Here is a 19,836-nt window from a genome sequence, read left to right on the forward strand (position 1 = left end):
CTTTTCTGCAGACTGTCGGTTATAAATACAGCAATGTCTGTCAAGAAGATATGTTAATTAATTAATAAACAAGTTTGGGTTCTAGTGGGAGGAGAAACACAGGACCAGTAAAACACAGTTGAATTTATAGTGCAATGTGTTAAGAGAAGCGCTATCAGGCCATGGCTCAATGACCCCTCTCATTCAGCATGGTGCCAGCAAAACAAGGGGATTTGCTCTCTTTTCCTTGAGCCGCTTACTCCCAGTACCTCAGCTGTGGTTGCACAAGCACTCATGCAAACTTTGGTTTGCCAAAAATTGGCTAGATTTGTATATCTGATCAGAATACTTTACAGTGGCTACACAGCGTTACCATGTATAAACTGTGGCATTAATTACAAGTGCTAAATCATTTGTGAAACCCACTTTAAAGTCCTATCCATGTATGCATTTACATTATTCTGTATTCAGATGGGGAGATCTTTTGTGACTGGACCCTTCAGCTTTCCAAGTGGGGACTAAATGGCTCACTTCTTGGTGAGTCTTCATACTCACTTCACAAAACTGTTGCTTACAGAGCCTGATATGTCCTCTCTGCCCCAGGCTGACTGAAAAACGCCACATATCCACTAGTGCTACAGCAACCAGTGGGCAACTACCATGAAGAAGGCCCAGGTATCGCTTAGCCTAGCTGTGCTAAAATGCCAGCTGTCACATGAGGAAAGGGACCTGTCTGTCCTTCCACTGCAGCACAACAGTAAGGAAAAATCAGCAGCAGAGGTGCAGCGGTAAAGTTGGGGCTCACTGATCACATGCAGCCTCAGTTTCACTAGCTGGGAGAAGAAGCAATGAAGGTAATGTGTGTGATACTCAGTGAACTTCAAAAATATATTTGTTTTTTCCCAATTTGAATCTGGGTTCTGCATGTTGGTCATAGCAGCAGGAAAGTTACTGTTCAGTCTTTGCATGTAAATTGGATGTATGAATCTGCCTGTTCAACCACAGAATTAATGAGCATAACAGAAGGTCTTTTCTTTCCCTATCGGTTACTGCTCATTGCTCCTTTATTATGTCTTGCCCAAAGAAAACTACAAGTAATATAAATGTGTAAACCTGTAAGGAATAAGAAATCTATCTATTACAGAAAACCATAATTAAAAGAAAAATCACAGATGGGAAGCAGTGAAAAGCCCAAGAGCCTCAGTGGAAACCCTTACAGAGATAATTAATGTAAATAATCTTGACCTGAGAAAATTGTATGTAAGCATTCTGTAAGTAAGAATAATGTGAAGTCTCATGCATATGTTGAAAGAAGCAAGAAAAATGTGGTAATTATGATACAACCCTGACCAAATTTTTTCTGTATTCTACCAAGGCCTGTCAAATGCAAGAGCTCTTTGGTTTTGTTTTGTTTTTCTCAGAGAGGTGTCATCTAACTGATAACAGTAATCTTGAACCTGCCACTGCTTTTCCAATGGAAGGCAAAATTAAAGGCAGTTTTTCACATCCTTGACATTTTACTAGGCCACCCTTGTAAATCCGGCTACAATGCTCTATGGCTCTGGCATCTTGAGGTGGGTTTGTGATAATACACCCAGATTAGAGCTACAGGAAAACCCAAGCGGCTGAAAACACAGCAGCCTGCACACAGTGAGTGTTTCTGGGGGCAGTCATACCTGTGCCCTCATCTTCTGTGCTTTGATCTCAGTGGCAGCTCAGCTGAGACACTGAATTCAGCACACACCCAGACCTCCTGGCTTTGGTCTCCACGTACTTTACACTCCTGATATGAGAATCCATGACAGCAGGTTGTGGAGGGCAACAGTGAAGAGTTCTAACCTGTGCGCTCAAGGTGGTTCTTGTTACCTCAGAGGCCATCAGGGTACAGGGCTCAGCTGGAACATGCTGATCTAGAGCCCTCAATTTAAATAGGAGGGTGAGAACCAGTTTAATGACCTTCTCCAGCTCTAGACCTGTGAGTGTACCCAACATGTTGATGCTTGTGCCACATTTCAGCCACAGTCCTTCCTCTGGTGCTCATCAGGAGGAAGGACATGGGGACTATGCAGCAGCTTGTAGGGACAGTCACTTTTAGGCAGTGAACCCTTTGTTTTAACGACTTGTTAGGGTCCCTCAGCTCACCAGAGTTGATTGCAGGACTGCGACCATGATTTGGGCGGGCAGGGGGAGCTTCAGCTGGGGGCACCTGTGGGGTTCCACTTGTTCTGTAATAACTGGGGCTTTCAGAATGAGCCGTTGGTGTAAACTGCTGTGACCTCGCACATCTCGTGCCCTTCCCAAAACAAAAGCTGCTTTTGTTTGGGCTTTTAAAATACAATTGTTATGGGGGCGGAACAAAAGCAAACAAGAAAACCCACCAAAAAAAAAAAAGCCTACACCCTGGGCGCTTCCAGTAAGTTTGGCCTCACTCGTGGCCCGTAGGGCGCCCTCAGCGCGCCCTCTCTTCCGTTGCTCCGCCGCGCATGCGCAGGAAGGGCCGGGGCGCGGCGGCGCGGGGTTCGGTGGCCGGGCCCGCGGGGCGGGGGCGCGCATGGCGGCGGGGCTGCGCCATGTTGCGGTGGCTCGTGGCGGTGCTCAGTCACTCGTGTTTCGTTCCCAAAGGCCACAGCATGTTCTACGCCGTGCGCAGGGGCCGGCGGACCGGCGTGTTCCGCACCTGGTAAGGGCCGCGGCCGGGGCAGCGCGGGGAGCCGCCGCGGGCCGGCTCGGCCTCACCCCCGCCCGCTGTGTTGCAGGACGGAGTGCCAGGAGCAGGTGAACAGGTTCCCCTCCGCCAGCTTTAAGAAGTTCGCCATCGAGGAGGACGCCTGGGCCTTCGTGCGCGCCGGCCTGCCGGGGCAGCGGCAGCCGCAACAGCCCGAACCCGCAGGTAGCGCGTCCTGCCCTCGCCTCCCGCTGCCCGGGCGGGACAGGAGGGCGGTTCCTGGGGAAGGCCGGGTCGGAGGGAGGCCGTGCTGCGCACCGGCACATCCCGGCTGGCTGCTGCATGGCGCCTGTGTAAACACTACGGCTTCTGTTTCTCCTCCTCCTTATCCTGCGACGGGCGGGATGGTGGGTGCCGCGGGGGCCCTGCGCACACGGGGTGGATGTGGCTGTGTCGTGCAAGTATTTCTGTAGGTGCTTGGAGAACGTTGCCTCTACCGTGCCCGTTTTAAGGGCCGTTACGTGGGTGTCTCCACTTCGGTTTGATCGAGGATAAAAAATGACTGGTGTACACTGCGATATTTTTTGCATAATAGTTTGGGGAGTGTCAGTTTAACAGACTAGCATTGCTAATGAGTTTCACAGGCTGGCATTGCTAATGAATGAACTGTTGGCCTTTAGAAACAGTTGTTTTGAATAAAATTGTGTCTCAGTTGAACTTGGTGTTGTGTTTTGTGTCTTCTTTTTTTTTGGAAGAGATACATGGTCCTTCAGCTGTAACACAGGAAAATGTTAGCCAGAGAGAGGAACCAGAATTAAACGCCTTGTGTTGCAATGCCTGTAAAAGGCCGTATGAACAGTCTACAAATGAAGACCACATTGCAAAACGTGTAAAACATGAAGTATACTCAGCGCCAACAGTCAGTGAAGATAAGTTTTCATATATGGGTAAGCTCTTTTGTTATTCTTGTAATTCTTTTGAGTCCATTGCACTTTTTCATAACTAAAAATTGTAATTATTAGAAGGATATTTAGGGAGGCTTCTGTATGGCAGCACAGTGCCCCGCATAATTTGTTTCTTTTTAAAATGGAAATGTGAACCATGATATATTTGTTCACATTGTTTTCCAGTGTAATGTTAATGTGCTTTAGTGGATATCAATTTATAGATTGGTCTGGTCATTATACATGTGTTTTTATGTGTGTGTAGGTTACAGACTATTTAAATACAGATGTTGCTAGGAAGTTTCAGCATTGACCGAAGAAGGTGGGAACTGTAGTGAGAACAGGGGCAGAGATGTTTCCTGAGGCTGACTGTTTTGGGACCAGTGAGGCTGTGAAGCTCCAGTGGGACTTCTGGTGTGCTGCATTTACGTGGCTTCTGTAGTTAACTTTTTGAAGGGCTCTCTAGGATGGAGATTTTGGGGGTTAGCCTGCTGGCAGACACTTCTTTTCAGTTAAAGAGCCTACATCCTTGAAGGAGTGCTTGAACTTCTGTTTTTGGTAATTTGTTTGTAGGTGACTTCGCAGTCGTTTATACAGATGGTTGTTGCTCAGGTAATGGACGTAATAGGGCACGTGCTGGTATAGGTGTCTACTGGGGACCAGGCCACCCTTTGTAAGTAGCTGGATGGATTCTTTTGTCTTTTTTTTTTTTTAATATATACTATTCTTTGTTTTATGTGTGATGTACAATACCAGCCTTCTTTTGAACATGAAACCGTGCTAATGAGATTCATAATGACAGTCCTATGAGACTACTGAGTTACTGAGGGGAAAAGAGAAAGCAGCCTCTCTAGGAAGTAAAAATATGGAGAAAATCAACTGGAAATAATATTTTTAGGGGCTGAAACTATGATTTAAGTAATGCAGGAAGTTTTAAAATAGGTGTAGGTGTGCACAGAAGACAAAAAATATAATTGCATATTGGTGGCAAGGCCAAATATGAGGGTTGCACTACGCAGATGGAAGTTAGAGCTAAAATATCTGTTTATCCTACTTTATAAAAAGAAAATGAGCTATATTTATTTTTCTAATGTGTAGTCATATACACCATTCTGAATATTTGAGGAAACTAATCTGCTATCATTCTTTGGACACAGAAATACCAGTGAAAGACTTCCTGGGCGGCAGACTAATCAAAGAGCAGAAATACATGTAAGTAGTAAATGTCCTAAGATGCTTCTGCATGTAAAGTTTAGTAGCACAGTCATTACTATTTCAACTCTGGCCTTCAGAAAGCAGCGATGGAGCTGTGGAGGAAGTATACAAAATATCAGGAGTTATGACTTTGAACAAATTGTTCTCTTTAAGTTAAGTCTCTTTATTGGTTTTGAACAAGGTAGTTCACCTTGAGAATTCCAGAATATCATTAGGCCAAGCACAGCTGTTTAAAACAGCCTTGCTTTAGGAAAGGTTGATTCTCAAATCTGTGTAGTATCCCTTGCAGTTTTCGTTTGCACATCTCAGAGCTTGGGGTGAGGGTTGCTGAGTAGCAGTTAAGAGGAGAATCAGCTTCTTATTGCGATAGGATAAGAGTATAATATTCCTTATATAGAAACCTAACAGTTGTAGGCTATCCGGAATAACTGCTGTTACTTCTGAAGTAAGGTTTTGTTGGCAACAGCAGGTTTAGTCTTCCCTTCTCACCTCATCTTAATTCTGGTACTGCTGCTATCCTGCACCATGTGTTTGGAGATAAACTGAAGCAGGGAATCAATCTGCTTAAAAACTACGGGAAGCTTATGTTAGTGAAGGACAAACAGAGGTGATGGTGGTGTGCCAGGGATCAAACTTGTCACTGAAGAGCTTTTCAGCTCTACATCCAGACTCAGCCATTTCTCCTTCTTGTAATATTTCATAGCACCAAAAAAGCTCCAGCCTTTTAGGGGTTCCAGAATGTTGGAACTGGCATGAATTCTTCCTCCTCAAAGTTATGGAGAAAATGTGTAAAACTTAGTGTGCAGTTAATAGAGGCTTTGATAGAGAGCTGCTCATGTGGTACAGAATTGGGCATCTGAATGTTAGTGGGGTGTTTTGCTGGTGAAACTTAAGTGACTTTCTGTTTGCTCAATTCATTAAGTGGTTGTCTGCATGCGTAATTTTGGGAACCTCTGCTCTAAAGCATTTTGATAATCACTGATGGAGAGATTACAGTAATATTCTTTGCAGTTCTGTGTTAGCATTGGGTACTTGGTGGTGTTTTAATTGCATGTGTCAAAAATCATGTTCTGAACTGTGATTCTATTGAAATGTTTTTAAGGCAGCCTGCAAAGCAATAGAGCAAGCAAAGAGTCAAAACATCAAGAAACTAATTATCTACACTGATAGCAAGTTCACTATTAATGGTAAGTTAATGATTCTAGTTTTCCTGATTCTTAAAGACACACTGTATGCAATGTTGTTACATAAGGCCTAGCGAACATACTAAGACCTGGGGACAGGGTTATAGTCACTGGGGCTGTTGAGCTTGGAGGAGACTGAGGGGAGACGTGGTGGCTACAGCTTCATCACAAGTGGAGGAGGAGGGTCAGGTGCCACACTCTTCTTTCTGGCAACCAGCGACAGAACCCGAGGGAATGGCAGGAAGATGTGCCAGGGGAGGTTTAGCTTGGACATCAGGAAAAGTTTCTTCACCCAGAAGATGGTGGAGCACTGGAACAGGCTCCCCACGGAGGTTGTCATGGCCTCAAGCCTGACAGTGTTCAAGAAGAGACTGGACAACACCCTCAGACACATGGTGTGAACTGTGGGGTTGTCATATGCTGGGATAGGAGCTGGACTCGATGCTCCTTGTGGGTCCCTTCCAACTCAGGACATTCTATGATCCTATGAGGAAGGGAATGCATAGCTTATTTCAATACTTATGAGTGCTTGGGGAAAAGACTATCAGGGATTACCTGCTAGAGACAAAGTGCCTATTAAAGTAAAGAATGATGGAAGTAACTAAAGGACTTTTGTCTTAAGGCATTTAGTGTGACACAAAGTCTAGAAAAAATGTTGTTTGTGTATATTCTGTTAAGGATGTGTGCAGGAAAGTACTCACAAGTTGGTGTAGTGACCCTATAGGGTTTGGTTTCATTTGTTTGGGTCAGAGAGGCTGGCTTACTACACAAAAGTGAAGGACATTCAAGTTTCCTTACTTTTTACATGTAGACTACACTTACAAACTCTCAGGCTAGACTGGAAGATTAGTCAGAGTTTATATATGTTTTGTGTGTATTTAAGGTTTCACTTTCATCCAAAGATGTGGAAAACTTTATTTCCTAGAAATGCTATATGAAGCAGCAAGTAGGACATAATTTCTGAATACTTCTTCCCCTTTCCCCTAGATGTTCATATCTTACTCCTGTGATAATTCTGAACTGCATGAGTATTTCTTTGTGTTTCACAGTTTTACAAGAGAGTGTATGTGTTAGCTGTTTCCAGATCACTTTGAAAATTTTTGGTTTTGTTTAGATTTTTTTTTTTTTTAAATAACAGTAAATGAAAATCTACTGAAACTTTTGATTGAAGATTAAATGTTGCTCTTTCACACTTCAGTGTTGTGGTTTGGTTTTTGTTTGTGTTTTTTTTCTTGAGGGGTGTGGGGGAATGTGGGGAGATGTGAATACCTTGTTCTTAAGATAATTTCCTGTGCTTGATCTCTAACACTGAAAGTAATTATTTGTTTCATGGCTTGTTACTAATGAAGCAAATAAATGGTTTGTATTGTTAAGAAATCTGTATGTCTTTTCCTCCAAGTAAGTAATTCTGCTTTCCAGAAGCTCCCCCCTGATTTCTGAAAGTGGAGGAGTGTGAAGGAAGAGCATCAGGCTTTTTTGTTCTAGAAGTAAAATAAAACTTACCTTGAAAAACTCTGATGTCACCTTAAGTAGCAATACCCTAGAAAGGACAGAAGGCTACTGAGTAGGAACAAATAACAGCCAGTCAAGGAAGGAGTTGCTGGAGCTGTCATGTGCTGCTTTTTTCAAATTCCTTTAGCTTGCTTATGCATGGAAGAGGTTCTGTCCGGAAGTGAAAAGTGTCAACAACTAGTGCTCTGTCCTCCTGATTCTAGTTCATAAGTTGAGGAAGGGACAGTAAATGTTAAGAAACAAATGAATTTTCCATTGCATCGCCCTGAGGATCATATTGTAAATCTTTCACCTGAGTAGCTTATTTTCTCAAAAATATTTATGTATAGCATTTCCTATAGGAACAGAATATGTGTGGGTTTATTTTTTTTGTATGGTGGTTTTACTTAGAATGCCAGAAATATTCTGGAAAAGGGAAGAATAAAAGGAAGGGTCTCTACTCCTCAGGGCTTGGTGTTGCATGCTGATCTGTAGAACCCGTCTGCATCATTTGTGGAAAGAAGGAAGTTGTTAAAAGCATTAAGGAGCAAAGAAACATCTTTGCGATTCTTTGCTTTGTTGGAGAAAGTCTGTATCGTCTTGCTGTGAAACTGGTGTTAAGAAGAAAGAAGTTGTGTGGAATAAAATTCCTGTTAAACTTAGGTATGAGACTTAAGTATGAGGGAGGATTATAAGAAGCTGTAGGTGTAATGTCTTAGTCTCTTTGTTTTTGCTTGCAGTTTGCTCTTAATGTTTTGGGTCACTGAGGTGACCAGGTTCCATTCTTATTTAATCAAAGCTATTCTGTAAATATGTCTAGGAGTTATTTTTCGAAATACTAGAGGAGGAGGCTTGTCGTTAAGTATAAATGTTTTTTGAGGTTTTGTGTGCAAGATGGGTAATTCTCTGTTTAGCTTAGGTCTGTCATTAAAGCAGTAAGGAGGTCTTACATTGTCGAGACTAGCAAAGATATATTTTTAAAAGTCCATATCTAAGGAGTAATACAGTAGATTTTCTGGCCAGAAAGGGATGGCTAGAATGTTAAATCTCATTCTGTAGGTATCTGCTTATGTGGTCCTTCTCTGAAGGATTCTGTTTAGTGTGCAGAAGCCATAAGACAGGTGACCATCTGTGTTTCCTCTGTGCTTGTGTGTCTCCTCAATTTGTCAAAACAAATAAAACCATAGATTTGTTCTAGCTTACTGTACCATCAAGCAAATCCTTACCTTCAGTTTATTGAAGTTTGCGTCATAGTTTTGTGTGTGATGCATGTATAAAATTGTAGCATTTAAATATCTGTTCAGGAACACATGGTTCGGTAGTTCAAGTAATAATGGAAAAATACAATCCTGAGAGACAGTAGTAGAGAACCAGACAAGAGTATCTTCTACATGCGATGTCTTTGCCTCAGACTTTGTATGGACTTAATGTCTGCTAAAAGGCTGTTCGCTCTATCCTGATCCTTACTGGCTACTTTCATAACATTTTTATGGTAGGTATTACAAGCTGGGTTGACAACTGGAAAACAAATGGCTGGAGAACAAGTTCTGGAGGAAGCGTAATAAATAAAGAAGATTTTGAAAGACTTGATAATCTATCAAAAGGCATAGAAATTCAGTGGGTAAGCACCTCATTTCTTGCACCTCATTTGTTATCTTTAATGACACCTTACACGTGCTTCTTGAGAAAACTTGCCAGTATGACTATTAACTAAGAACTTTATCGAGCATAATATTATTTTGCATCCATAGGTAAAACCATAAATACGGAGAAGTTGCTTGTTTTATTTAAAGCAAATAAGCAACATAACCTAGGCTATTGGAGCCAGTATTCCGTTTATTAAAATGTTTGTTTATATTTGTTTCCTCTCTCTTGTTATTACTTAGAAAATGCCTGCAATAATTACTTTGTTAGTAGATTAATTTCTCTTGGAAATCTAAGCTAAAAACATAACTCTGTCTTTTTGAGTCATAGCTCAATTTCTGGGTTTACTTTTCAGAACTCTTAAGATGCTGGTTTGTTGGTGTAACTCAATCACATTAATGTCTTCAAACTGGGAAAACTGAGTATAATCCTGGATAAACTAACTCTAGTTTTCTGTACCTTAACTCTGTTTTTTATGAGAAAACTGAACATAGAAAAGTATTTAAAATACTGATTTTTAAGATTTAAATTGCTGAGGTCTCAGGTAAAGAAGTAAACCAACTTCTGTACAGGTATTCCTGGTAGTGTTTGGGTTTTTTTGGGAAAGATGTTTTATTTCAGGAGGAGCAGGTATATGCAGGCACTTAATTACAGTGATCAACGTGCTGACGTGTGGGGTCCTCCATGGGCTGTGGTGTGGCTGTCTCCTCCAGTGTGGTCCTCCATGGGCTGCAGGGTGACAAACCGCTTCACTATGGTCTTCTCCGCAGGCTGCAGAGGAATTTTCTGCTCCAGTGCCTGGAGCACCTCCTCCCCTCCTCCTTCACAGACCTTGGTGTCTGCAGAGTTGTTTCACATATTCTCACTCCTCTCTCTCACAGCTACTGTGCAGCTTTTTTGACCCTTTCTTAAATATGTTATCCCAGAGGAGCCACCAGCTTTGCTGATGGACTTAGCTCTGTCCTGTGGTGGGTCTGTTGTGGAGCTCGCTGGAACTGGCTGTTTCTAGTGTGTCCGTACACCCTGGTGTCTTCTCACAGAGGCCACCCCTGTAGCCCCTGGCCCAGTACCAAAACCTTGCCCTGTAAGCTTGATACCGTCCTGTACACACTTCACACTTGTCCCCTCTCAGATCTCGGCAAATGGCAAGCTTGATTTTTCTTCCTCTCCTTCTTCCACCACACTCTTCCACCCTTACTTCTGACAAGGTGGGGCTTAGGGGTGAAAGTGCTTTCAGTTACTAATTGAAGGATGGATAGTTAAGCCATCTGAAAATGAAGAGATTCTTTTCATACCCTGTTTCTGTACCCTAAGTGAGTGCTGTAACCACCAAGGCTGTTAGTGGCATAGAAGCCTCTGGATTTCTGGGAAAAGATTAACTTGGTTTGAGCACTGAATGCAGAGAGGTTTTTCTCTGGCCTCTGAAAGTGGGAATTTTGAGTTGAAGCTGTTCTCTGCATTTCTTAAAGGCTAGGTTAGGCAGTCCTTATCCAATTCACTGCTTCCCAGAAAGGTGATTTTTCATGATTTTCCAAGAGTTTCCTAGAGTTAGGGAGACTATGAATGTTCCTGGGAACACATAAGGACTAAGTGTGAGGAGAGTGCTGAGGAGGTGCTACTATGCTACGAATGAAAGGGCAGTGCATGATCAAATTTCATTTATGTACTTTTTTCTTGATTTCTTGCATATCTAAAGCTCCTATACTTTTGTCCTAACAGATGCATGTTCCCGGTCATGCTGGTTTCCAAGGCAATGAAGAAGCCGACAGACTAGCAAGAGAAGGAGCTAGTAAACAGAAGTCCTGATGCACTGGGACTAGAGACTGTTGCAGTGGGAGGAAAAGGACTAATGTCACAGTGACAACTTGAAATGCTATAATTGCTTCGGAGTTGAACTTTGAACTGTACTTCTTTCTGGTCTGAAGTGTTAAATATATACCAGACTTCTAGGAGAAAAATACCCACACGTGTTCTTCAACAGCATTTGTTCTACAATTGAATCAATATCTAGTTAATGATACAGGGTGTCTGCTTTTGCTCCATCTTCCTGAAGGGCCGTAGTCAGTGTTTTTAGTTGTCTTGTAGACTTCAGAATTCACTGTAAAGGCAGACGTCTGAAGAAGTGATATTAAATCTTTATCTTAAGTCTTCTGTATTTTCATCTTAGTGAAATAAATTATAACTACTTTTTTTTTGTACAGAGGTATATATATTAACAGCCCAAAATAGCTGGGGGTGAGGGAACTTCAGGGTGATTGGTTTGGTAAGAGGTCAGTGACCTAACATGGTGTTGTGCATTCATACGCTTTGTCATTCTGGTGCTAGCAGTAGCCCCTCTGCAGGTGGGCTTGTAACACTCACCTGGGCCTCCCAGTATCATCAGTTACAGCATCTGTAGTTTTCTTTATAATGCTGATTTGCAAGGTAGTGTGAACAAACTAAAAAGCCAGGTCACAAGAAGTCTTGAACAATGAATTTTTACTGTTCTCTCTCTAGCTGCTTAATGTCCAAGCTCTTTGTTTTCTGGCTTCCTGTTGCCATTAAGTAATTTTTTTATGCATACTGGTTCACATTAGCATTATTAGTTCCTCTTCAGTGTTGTCCCAAAGATAATAATTGGCCATTTTGTCTGAAATGGAACTAGAAGATGATGAGCTTCTTCAGATCTTCCGGACGTCAAGTGTTTGACTTTTTTTTTTTTTCCAGTCAATTATGAGATTAATGGAATGGGTAATGTGCACTTCAATTAGAGAGTAATTACTAGTAATCCACATAGTTTTACCTTCTATGGATCTACATGGGAGGAGCAAACAGGTCTGGTTTGTTATCTTTTGTCAACGTTTTTGTAAAGTACCTGCATACCATTGAAAACTAGGGCTTAAGCTGGAAATCACTGATTGTTGTTAATTACTATACAGAATGGCGGGGCTGCTGAAGGTTGGTTTCTTGAAAGTTCTCCTGCATTATCATACCTTTACTGAGGCAAAGTATGAGCTTTTATGTATTTAGAGTCATGTGAATTGTGATAGAATGAGGAAACTGGCTAGCTAGCGGTTCATAGATGAGTGAGGTTTTTAAATGTTGTTTTCTGTCATCTGAAGAGGGACAATAAAGTTCATCTAGGGGTGAGGTAGATTTTCCCCTTGCTTCTTTTGTATATATGCACACAATTATATGTTTATTAATTTTAGGAGTTTGGCTTGAAGAAAAACACCCCATCCTCCCTGATTGGATCTCTAGTTGGGGCAGAACAGTGTCACCAGAAGTACTGAAGAGGTGGCATCTAATCTGCCTAGCATGCATCTCCAGTTAAACACGTAGATCCTCTTTACTGTGTGGAAATCTTTTTTTTTGTTTGTTTGTTTGTTTGTTTTTTTGCAAAGCTTCTGCTGCAAAAAAGAAAAAAAGTGTAGATAATGGTGAGTAAATCGTAACATCAGTGTAATACTGCATTTAAGCAACTTGACTGCCTGAATCTAATAGGTAGATTATAATAGGAAATCTAGCAAGAAAGAGTTATTTTGATGCCAGTGTTTGTCATTCTTACTCTGGCAATTAAGGTCAGAAGAAAGCAGAGAGTAAATTGCAAGATTAAGGTTGTTGAAAGGGTTGAAAGCGAATGATACTTCTCAACAGGACTTAGTAGGGGCTGTAGGACCAACAGGGGATGTTGGCTGTTGAAGTCAATTCTTTCAAAGGAACTGAAACTGCAGGAGAGGGTGTTGGCCTGTAGCAGCGCTGACATGCAGGTGTTAACTTCTGCTTGGGTTTGTAATGTGCTGCTTAAAGTCATGTGGACAGTACCAGGATTAGACCAGTTTATCTGTAGTGTCATGGGGATCGCAATTGAATTTTATCCAGAATCTATAACCAGAAATGCTTATAGATTGAATACTATGCATTAAAGGGTTCTGGTGGCATTTCTGAGAAATAGTGGTTAAGCCATTTGGTAAGTATAAAACTTTTTAGGGAGAAGAAAAACGTTTGAGGGATTGTTTCCTTTTTCAGTTTTTGTTTGTTTCTCTCCATCCTTACATTGTGTTTGGCTGTTGGTTTATGTACCATATAGATTCACAGAAGCGTGCAGAACTGTGGAGGCTGGAGGGGTTTGCAGGCACGTATCTTGTCCGCCCCAGCTCAAGCAGATCATCTGGAGGTCACTCAGGATGAGTGGGCGGGCTGTATTTCTATGGATGGAGGCAACACGAGTTTTCTGGGCAGCATGTTTTACTGCTCTTCTTTCCTTTTTTTTAAATTATTTTTTAATTTCTCCACGTTCTGAGGTTGCAATGCAGGCCTTTGAGGTTGCAATGCAGGCCTTTGAGGTTGCAATGCAGGCCTTTGAGGCTGCCAGGCAGCACTAAGTTCAGTTGGAGCACTGCTGCCGGGCAGACCGGGGTAGCACAGCTGTGTTTGTGCTTGCTGTGCGCCCCACGTTACCCTCTGGCAGCAGCTCTGTTCCACGGAGCTGGAGATGCGCCGTGTCACCCGTGCCCTTGAGCCCACACCTGCACACGGGCTGCGCACTCGCCCAGCTCAGCGTGCAAACGGCACCCGGTGGAGGCTCCCGCCGCAGGCCGCCTGCGCGGGACCGCTCCCGGGCCCTGCCCCGGCCCCTCCACCCCGCCGGGGCGGGCCGCTCCGCCCAGCCCGGCCCAGCGAAGCATGGTGGAGGCCTGGTACATGGACGAGTCCCCAGAGGACCAGCGGGCGCCCCATCGCCTGCAGCCCAACTGCCCGGTCAGCCTGGAGCAGCTGCGCCGCCTCGGCGTCGTCTACCGCAAGGTGAGCGGTGGAGCGGGAGCCGACGGGGCCAGACCGGGCCGCTCGGCGGGGCCCGGAGCTGACTCGGGCCGGGCGGGGCCTCGCGGGCCTGGGGGCGGCGGCGCCTCGGGCTTCCCCCGCTGGACGAGGAGAGCCCGGGGAGGGGAGCAGCGGGCGGGTCCCCGGCGCTGTCTGTGTGGGGCTGGGCTGGCCGCAGGTACCTCTAACAAAGCCGGCGTGCCTTGTGTGCCTATGGCAGACAGCCGAGCTGCCTTTGGAGCAGCCTGCCCTCACCGACACTCCTGACATCTGTTTTCACCTTAGTGCTCTGCATTGCATTTTAAGCTATCGTGTCTGAATACAAGTTTTTTTCCCTGCCTAATTTTTAGCTGGATGCAGATAACTATGAGACTGATCCCTATCTGAAAGAGATTCGGCAAGCAGAAAATTATTCTTGGATGGATATAGTAACCATACATAAAGACAAGCTTCCAAATTATGAGGAAAAGGTGAGTGAGTCTTTGCTTTAAATGCAGATCTGCAGGCTGACGTGCAGCCACCGCCCAACACCTGCACACCTGAGCAGGGCCAAAGGACGAGGCTTCTGCCTGTGAAATACATCCTGTACTGAAATTCTGAACATGAAAAAAGCAGTTTTGATATTGTTTTAAAAATAACAGAAGCCCTTTGCTTCTGTGGGTTGCCATCAAAGGTTTTAAGGGTAGTTTCCATTATTGTCACTTCAAAACTAGAGTCCCAGCAGCAGAGCCCTGCCGGTGCTGACCTGTCCTGGGACAGCCTCCCAGGGCGAAGGCAGGCTGCTTTGAAGGCTGGAACATCCTAAAGGCTGCTTGCAAAATACATCTTCTGGAAGTGAATGTTAACCTTGTGGAGTCGGAGGGACGTGTTCTCTGTACAGGATGATTTTTTACTTTGGGATGCCGGTACCTTGGCTGTTTCATAACAGCTGAATGCGAATGGTGCCAGGCTCTCAGATGAGCCTCCTAGAAGGACCTTTGTCCTCCTGGCCCCTGGGCGCTGGCATGCTGCTCTGACCTGAGGACAGCAACCCTGTGGTGCTTCCGTGTTTTCATTATATTTCCATTTACCAGGTGGTTTTAAGCCTGGTATTTTACGCTGGTTTTAAATTGATGATAAAGGGAATTAGGTAGTAACTAAGGTTGCCTGAGTGGGCTCTACCTGGCACAAAGATGGGCCATTATTGACAGGGCATGTAGACTTTTGCTCACCTTGCCATGCTGGATCAATCCTGGCCCAGGAACACCTGCACTGCTGGGGCTAAACAGTGCCCAGACCTGAGCATATGGTAGTACCTGGCATTGCACTGCTCTCTTTGCGCTAACCTGATCAGGTCTCTGTTAACTGAACCTTTAAAGTGTGTTTTGTTATGTGCTGTGAAATGCACAAAGAATTCACCGTTCTGGAAACGACGAGAATGTGGCTGCTGCTGCCTGGGAGCTGACAGCCCGGAGCTGGGGCTCACTGTGCAGGGGTGGGCGTGACATGCTGTTCACATCAGATTGCCACAGCTGGGCCATGGTTGGCAATAACTCCATTTTCACATAGAGTTGTAGCAGCCTGTGGGGTAGATTCAACCCTACAGCAGTGTAAATGAGGGGGAATAATCTGTAGCTCTGTTTTATTTTTGCATGTCAGGAAAAAAAGTTGCAAAATGATCAAACTGAACAGCTTCAAGAACCAAATCCTGTGATGGGTACCTTTACCTGCCTCTCTCCCAAACAGGTGTAAGCATTACTGTTATTCAGAGACTGGTTGTGTGCAGATATAGCTGCTGTTTCTTGTCAGAAAAATTCCTGTCTTTCAAGGGAAATGTAGCAGCCCACTTAGAAGTGTCCTGAGGTCTGTCCGTCTGGATTGGCCGTTTTATCCGTGTTGATCTCATCTGTTGATTAAATGACTGCAGTTACCCTTTGAAAACCTTTGTCTGCTTTGCCACGTGATTCTACCAGATTTCTTTGCAGTCTTTCTGTGTTCAGCAGTTTTAAGAGATACTTGCTATTCCTAGATAAAAACATTTTATGAAGAACATTTACACCTAGACGACGAAATTCGCTACATCTTAGATGGATCTGGCTATTTTGATGTTCGAGACAAGGATGACAAATGGATCCGGATTTCCATGGAAAAAGGAGACATGATAACCCTCCCTGCTGGCATATATCACCGATTTACGCTGGATGAGAATGTATGTTGTTATAGATTACTGTAAGTTTTGATGACAAATCCATGAGACTCTATATCACATTAGTAAGTACATGCCCTGAGACTTGCAGTTCATTAGCAAAACATATTAAATATGAAGTAGGAATATGAAAAATACTAAATAATTCACAGTATCTGAACCTTTCATCTCCTGGTCACAAATCCAGATTCCTCTCGTCAGCTGAACTGCAAGTCATTGCCACGTGGTATCAGTAGCGGATCTTACGTGGCAGTGGCAGAAGAGCCGAGCCCTGCGGCTGTCGCTCCCACAGTTGCCCGTGCTGTTGTTTGGGGTGGAGACAGTGTAGATGGATCCTTCTCTGCTGCCTTGTTGTGTCTCGATGAGGACAAACAGAGCATATGTGTGTCCAGCAGTGGCATTTTTCATGAGTGTTTAAATCCTTCTTTCCATGAAGGAGAATTTAGGGTCCAGAGCTGCTACTTGCAGGTTGTGTGTGCTCCTGGCTTCACAGGAGGTGACCTGCTTTTGGAGGATAGTTTGGTAGTGGGACTGTGAGACTGGCACGTGTAGGCCTGATCTCTGTGTCCGTCCTTATGGGCTTTTATAAATATATAACCTCAGTGTTACCCCTGGAAAATGGGGAAATGTGTGCTGTCTCCTGTGTGGCAGAATTCCGTCTCTGGCACAGTCTTGAGGACAGTATAATTTCCAGTCAGCTGTCCAGATAGCAGTTATTGTATATGTAAAAATGGGATGTGCTGCTTTGATGAAAAACCCAACTTTTCATGTCTGCGTTTTGAGATCCACAGTGAATCAGCTACAATTGCTAGTGTAAAGTTTTTTCTTTACAAAGAAAAAATGTCAGGGTTGAGTCTACGAGAAGTCTTAAATGTTTGTCCTCTTCAGGAACTTTAGTCCAGAGGTGTCATCATCAAAGTAAATTCTTCAGGTACTTTTAGAACTTTGCATTTTGCAGCTAAGTTCTTCAGGTACCTAAGTTAATTCTTGATGTTGCTGAGCACCTGAGTGCAAGATAAACACTTAGCAGGGTTTACAAAATAGGTAGGGTCTAAACTTGTGGTGTAGTGAACAAAAGAGAGTTCCCCATAACTCTATGGTTGGAGCGCTTCTGCAGGACGTAAAAGCCGATTTTCTGCTGCCAGAGCTTGAGTTCTGCGCTTGGCATTCTTTTGATTAGCTGGCAGCAGGGGCTGTTGCTTTTTCTTTTGGAATCTGGAGTCTCTGCTCTTCCCGTAGCATTAATTTTTGGCTAGTTAGGCACTCCCCGTTCAGCTTTTATGGCTCTCACTTTAGAGCTTCTGGTGTTGCTCAGGCATTGTTTAGCCATCTTGGGGATTCTGATCACTCTTGTTTAACTAAGCAAGTAGGAATTAGATGCTGTATTGCTTGGTATTGTGGGTCTGGTGCAAAATGGTTTGCATAAGACAGGATTTTTTTCATTTATTTGAAACTAGGAGATGTGCTGTCCCTGCCTGACCCGGAGGCACAGCATATTGCTGTGTAGGTGAAAAATCTCCCACTGCAGTAGCTGGGAGCAGGAGCAATGGTGTAGTGGCACCATTTCCTAAAACATTTCCTAAAAAAGCTTTCAGTCAGTCTTGAAATAGTTTCAGAAATTGCTGCAGAAGTGCCAATGGAACAACTTCCGAATTAAGACCTCATGGAAAGGAAGTCTCTTGAATTACTTATGACTTCTTGTTCTTTGACAGAATTACGTGAAGGCAATGAGACTCTTTGTTGGAGAACCTGTCTGGACACCATACAACAGGCCGGCTGATGATTTCCCTGCTCGGAAACAATACCTGAAGCTTTTGGCTGCAGAAGCACAGTAATGGTGCCTGAGACCTGACAGGTGGAACAGCCTGAAGCCCTGTCAGAATTAATGTGACTGGTGGCTTTTCACTAATTAGACTTATATTTACATATACACTTAAAATCGCAGAATCATAGAAAAATTTAGGTTGAAAGGTCATTTGGAGGTAATCTAGTCCAACCTCCTGCAAAGTACCACGCCAACTTCAAAGCTAGACCAAGTTGCTCAAGACTTGAAGGTTTGGAAACCTCCAGTGGTAGACCGAGGTTCCACAGCCTGTCTGAGCACAGGGTCCAGCGCATATCTGCTCTTGTGGACAAGCACTTGTTCTTCATGGCCAACTCCCTGCTTGCAGTTTGCGATTGTTGTTTCTTGCCCTTTGGTTGAATGCCTGAGAACAGCCTGACTGTCTTCTCCACAGTCTCTTCTGTAATGGGAAGCTGTAGTTAGGTCTCCTCTCAGCCTTCTCCAGGACAGACAAAACCAGTGCTGGACCTGCTGCACTCTGAGTTATTAAGAGAGCTGTTCAACATGCTTTGCCCTAATTTTGACTACTGGGGAATGCCACATGAATGCCACCTGACTTGAACCACTGATTGTTTTGGGCCTGATGGTCGAGAAGTTTTTCACCCACATTGTAGTTCATATTCTCAGTCCAGCTACAAGGCTGTGGCAGGACACGCTGTCCGAAGCCTTGCTGTGGTCATGGTGAATGTCATCCACTGTGTCCCCTCTGCCACCAAGCCAGTCCTGGCCTCTTGGGTGGCAATCAGGATGGTTAAGCAGAACGTGCCCTTGGTAAATTGGCATTGACTGGTTGTTCCCTGTCACCTGGTATTTCACGTGCCTCTAACAGTTTCCACAGAGGCTTATTTTGTAATTTTCCTGGGGACTGAATTGAGGCTGACCAGCCTGTAGTTCCCCAGATCCTTTGTCTTGCCTTTTTCCAGTAAAAAGGGCTTCCCTGGTCACTGTGACCTTTCAAAGCTGCCAGCAGCCTTGCAGTGACTTCAGCCACGTTTAAAGCTACTCAGGAATCCATTTTCTAACCTTTTTTTCCTTGATATTTCTGACAGTTAGAATTGAGAGCGGTGGGCTACATTAATATTCATTCTGCTCTGAATCCATGCTAATGAACTATGTAGGATTCTCTTTTTAATTAAAGAAAATAAACCTTGCTTTATTCTTGTCTAAAAAAAGTTCACAAGATAAATTTGCATAATCGGCATTTTAGTATGCAGCTTCCCTAGTTCTGCGCTGGTACATAAAGCTGTGGTTTTCTCTCAGTAAAATGTGACAATTTGCTCTTGAGTTATTAATAAAATTACTTTGATTTGGGCATGCTTTTTTTGTTCCTTGTGCTGACGGTAAGGACACATTGAACAACAGTGTTACTGTAATTGTTAATCAGCTTTTATTCCCTGTGCTGCTCCTGACTTGTTCTGTAGCGTGGGACAGATCATTAACCGTGTGCCTCAGTTTCCTTAGCTGCGAGATGGAAAAGAGCAGATTAGACACGCTGGTCCAGTTTTCAGAAAATGCCTTGTGGTTACTCAGGACAAGCAGCTCCTCAGCAATGGACACAGGAGCATTTTGGTATGAATTCGCTCTTCACAATGATGAATGATGTCAGCACGGCAGAGGTTCTGCTTGCTCCAGCTCTTCACAGATGAGGAGGAAAGCATGGGCTGTGTGTTGGTTGCAGCTCGTGTGTGGATTTCGGCTGGATACCATGTGGACTCCTGGCTTGCAGCTTCCTGAATAAACACAACTGTAGAAAGAAGATGAAATTGGGGCTTACATGAATTTTCATAAGGTAGCAGACAGTAGATAATTCTGTAAGGTGTGCAACACGGCCATTCTTCAGCAGGCAATGTTTTCCTCACTGTGTAGCAGCCCTACGTTAAGCA

General features: G+C 43.8%; 2 protein-coding genes across 2 annotated transcripts; both read left to right on the top strand.

The window, feature by feature from the left end:
- The first annotated feature begins 2,448 nt into the window (after window positions 1–2,448).
- On the top strand, window positions 2,449–11,316 carry RNASEH1 (ribonuclease H1). Its single transcript, XM_065055982.1, has 8 exons — window positions 2,449–2,659; window positions 2,736–2,869; window positions 3,400–3,591; window positions 4,162–4,261; window positions 4,746–4,800; window positions 5,906–5,990; window positions 8,975–9,099; window positions 10,842–11,316. The coding sequence occupies exons 1-8, from the start codon at window positions 2,463–2,465 to the stop codon at window positions 10,926–10,928; spliced, it is 975 nt and encodes a 324-aa protein (XP_064912054.1). The 5' UTR covers window positions 2,449–2,462; the 3' UTR covers window positions 10,929–11,316.
- A 2,400-nt stretch (window positions 11,317–13,716) lies between these two features.
- On the top strand, window positions 13,717–19,267 carry ADI1 (acireductone dioxygenase 1). The gene is made up of 4 exons (XM_065055983.1): window positions 13,717–13,907; window positions 14,276–14,395; window positions 15,934–16,113; window positions 17,823–19,267. Exons 1-4 carry the CDS (start codon window positions 13,788–13,790, stop codon window positions 17,943–17,945), a joined length of 543 nt encoding a protein of 180 aa, XP_064912055.1. The 5' UTR covers window positions 13,717–13,787; the 3' UTR covers window positions 17,946–19,267.
- The last annotated feature ends 569 nt before the right edge of the window (window positions 19,268–19,836 follow it).

The sequence above is a fragment of the Columba livia genome, chromosome 3, assembly GCF_036013475.1.
Source record: "Columba livia isolate bColLiv1 breed racing homer chromosome 3, bColLiv1.pat.W.v2, whole genome shotgun sequence".
Taxonomy (NCBI): domain Eukaryota; kingdom Metazoa; phylum Chordata; class Aves; order Columbiformes; family Columbidae; genus Columba; species Columba livia.

Excerpts from the sequence above, each read along its gene's own strand:
- ADI1 (XM_065055983.1), top strand. The coding sequence starts at position 13,788 with ATGGTGGAGGCCTGGTACATGGACGAGTCCCCAGAGGACCAGCGGGCG. Across the intron at positions 13,908-14,275 it reads TCGGCGTCGTCTACCGCAAG|CTGGATGCAGATAACTATGA; the intron begins GTGAGCGGTGGA and ends CCTAATTTTTAG. Across the intron at positions 16,114-17,822 it reads GATTTACGCTGGATGAGAAT|AATTACGTGAAGGCAATGAG; the intron begins GTATGTTGTTAT and ends GTTCTTTGACAG.
- RNASEH1 (XM_065055982.1), top strand. The coding sequence starts at position 2,463 with ATGCGCAGGAAGGGCCGGGGCGCGGCGGCGCGGGGTTCGGTGGCCGGG. Across the intron at positions 5,991-8,974 it reads TAGCAAGTTCACTATTAATG|GTATTACAAGCTGGGTTGAC; the intron begins GTAAGTTAATGA and ends TTTTTATGGTAG. Across the intron at positions 9,100-10,841 it reads AAGGCATAGAAATTCAGTGG|ATGCATGTTCCCGGTCATGC; the intron begins GTAAGCACCTCA and ends TTGTCCTAACAG.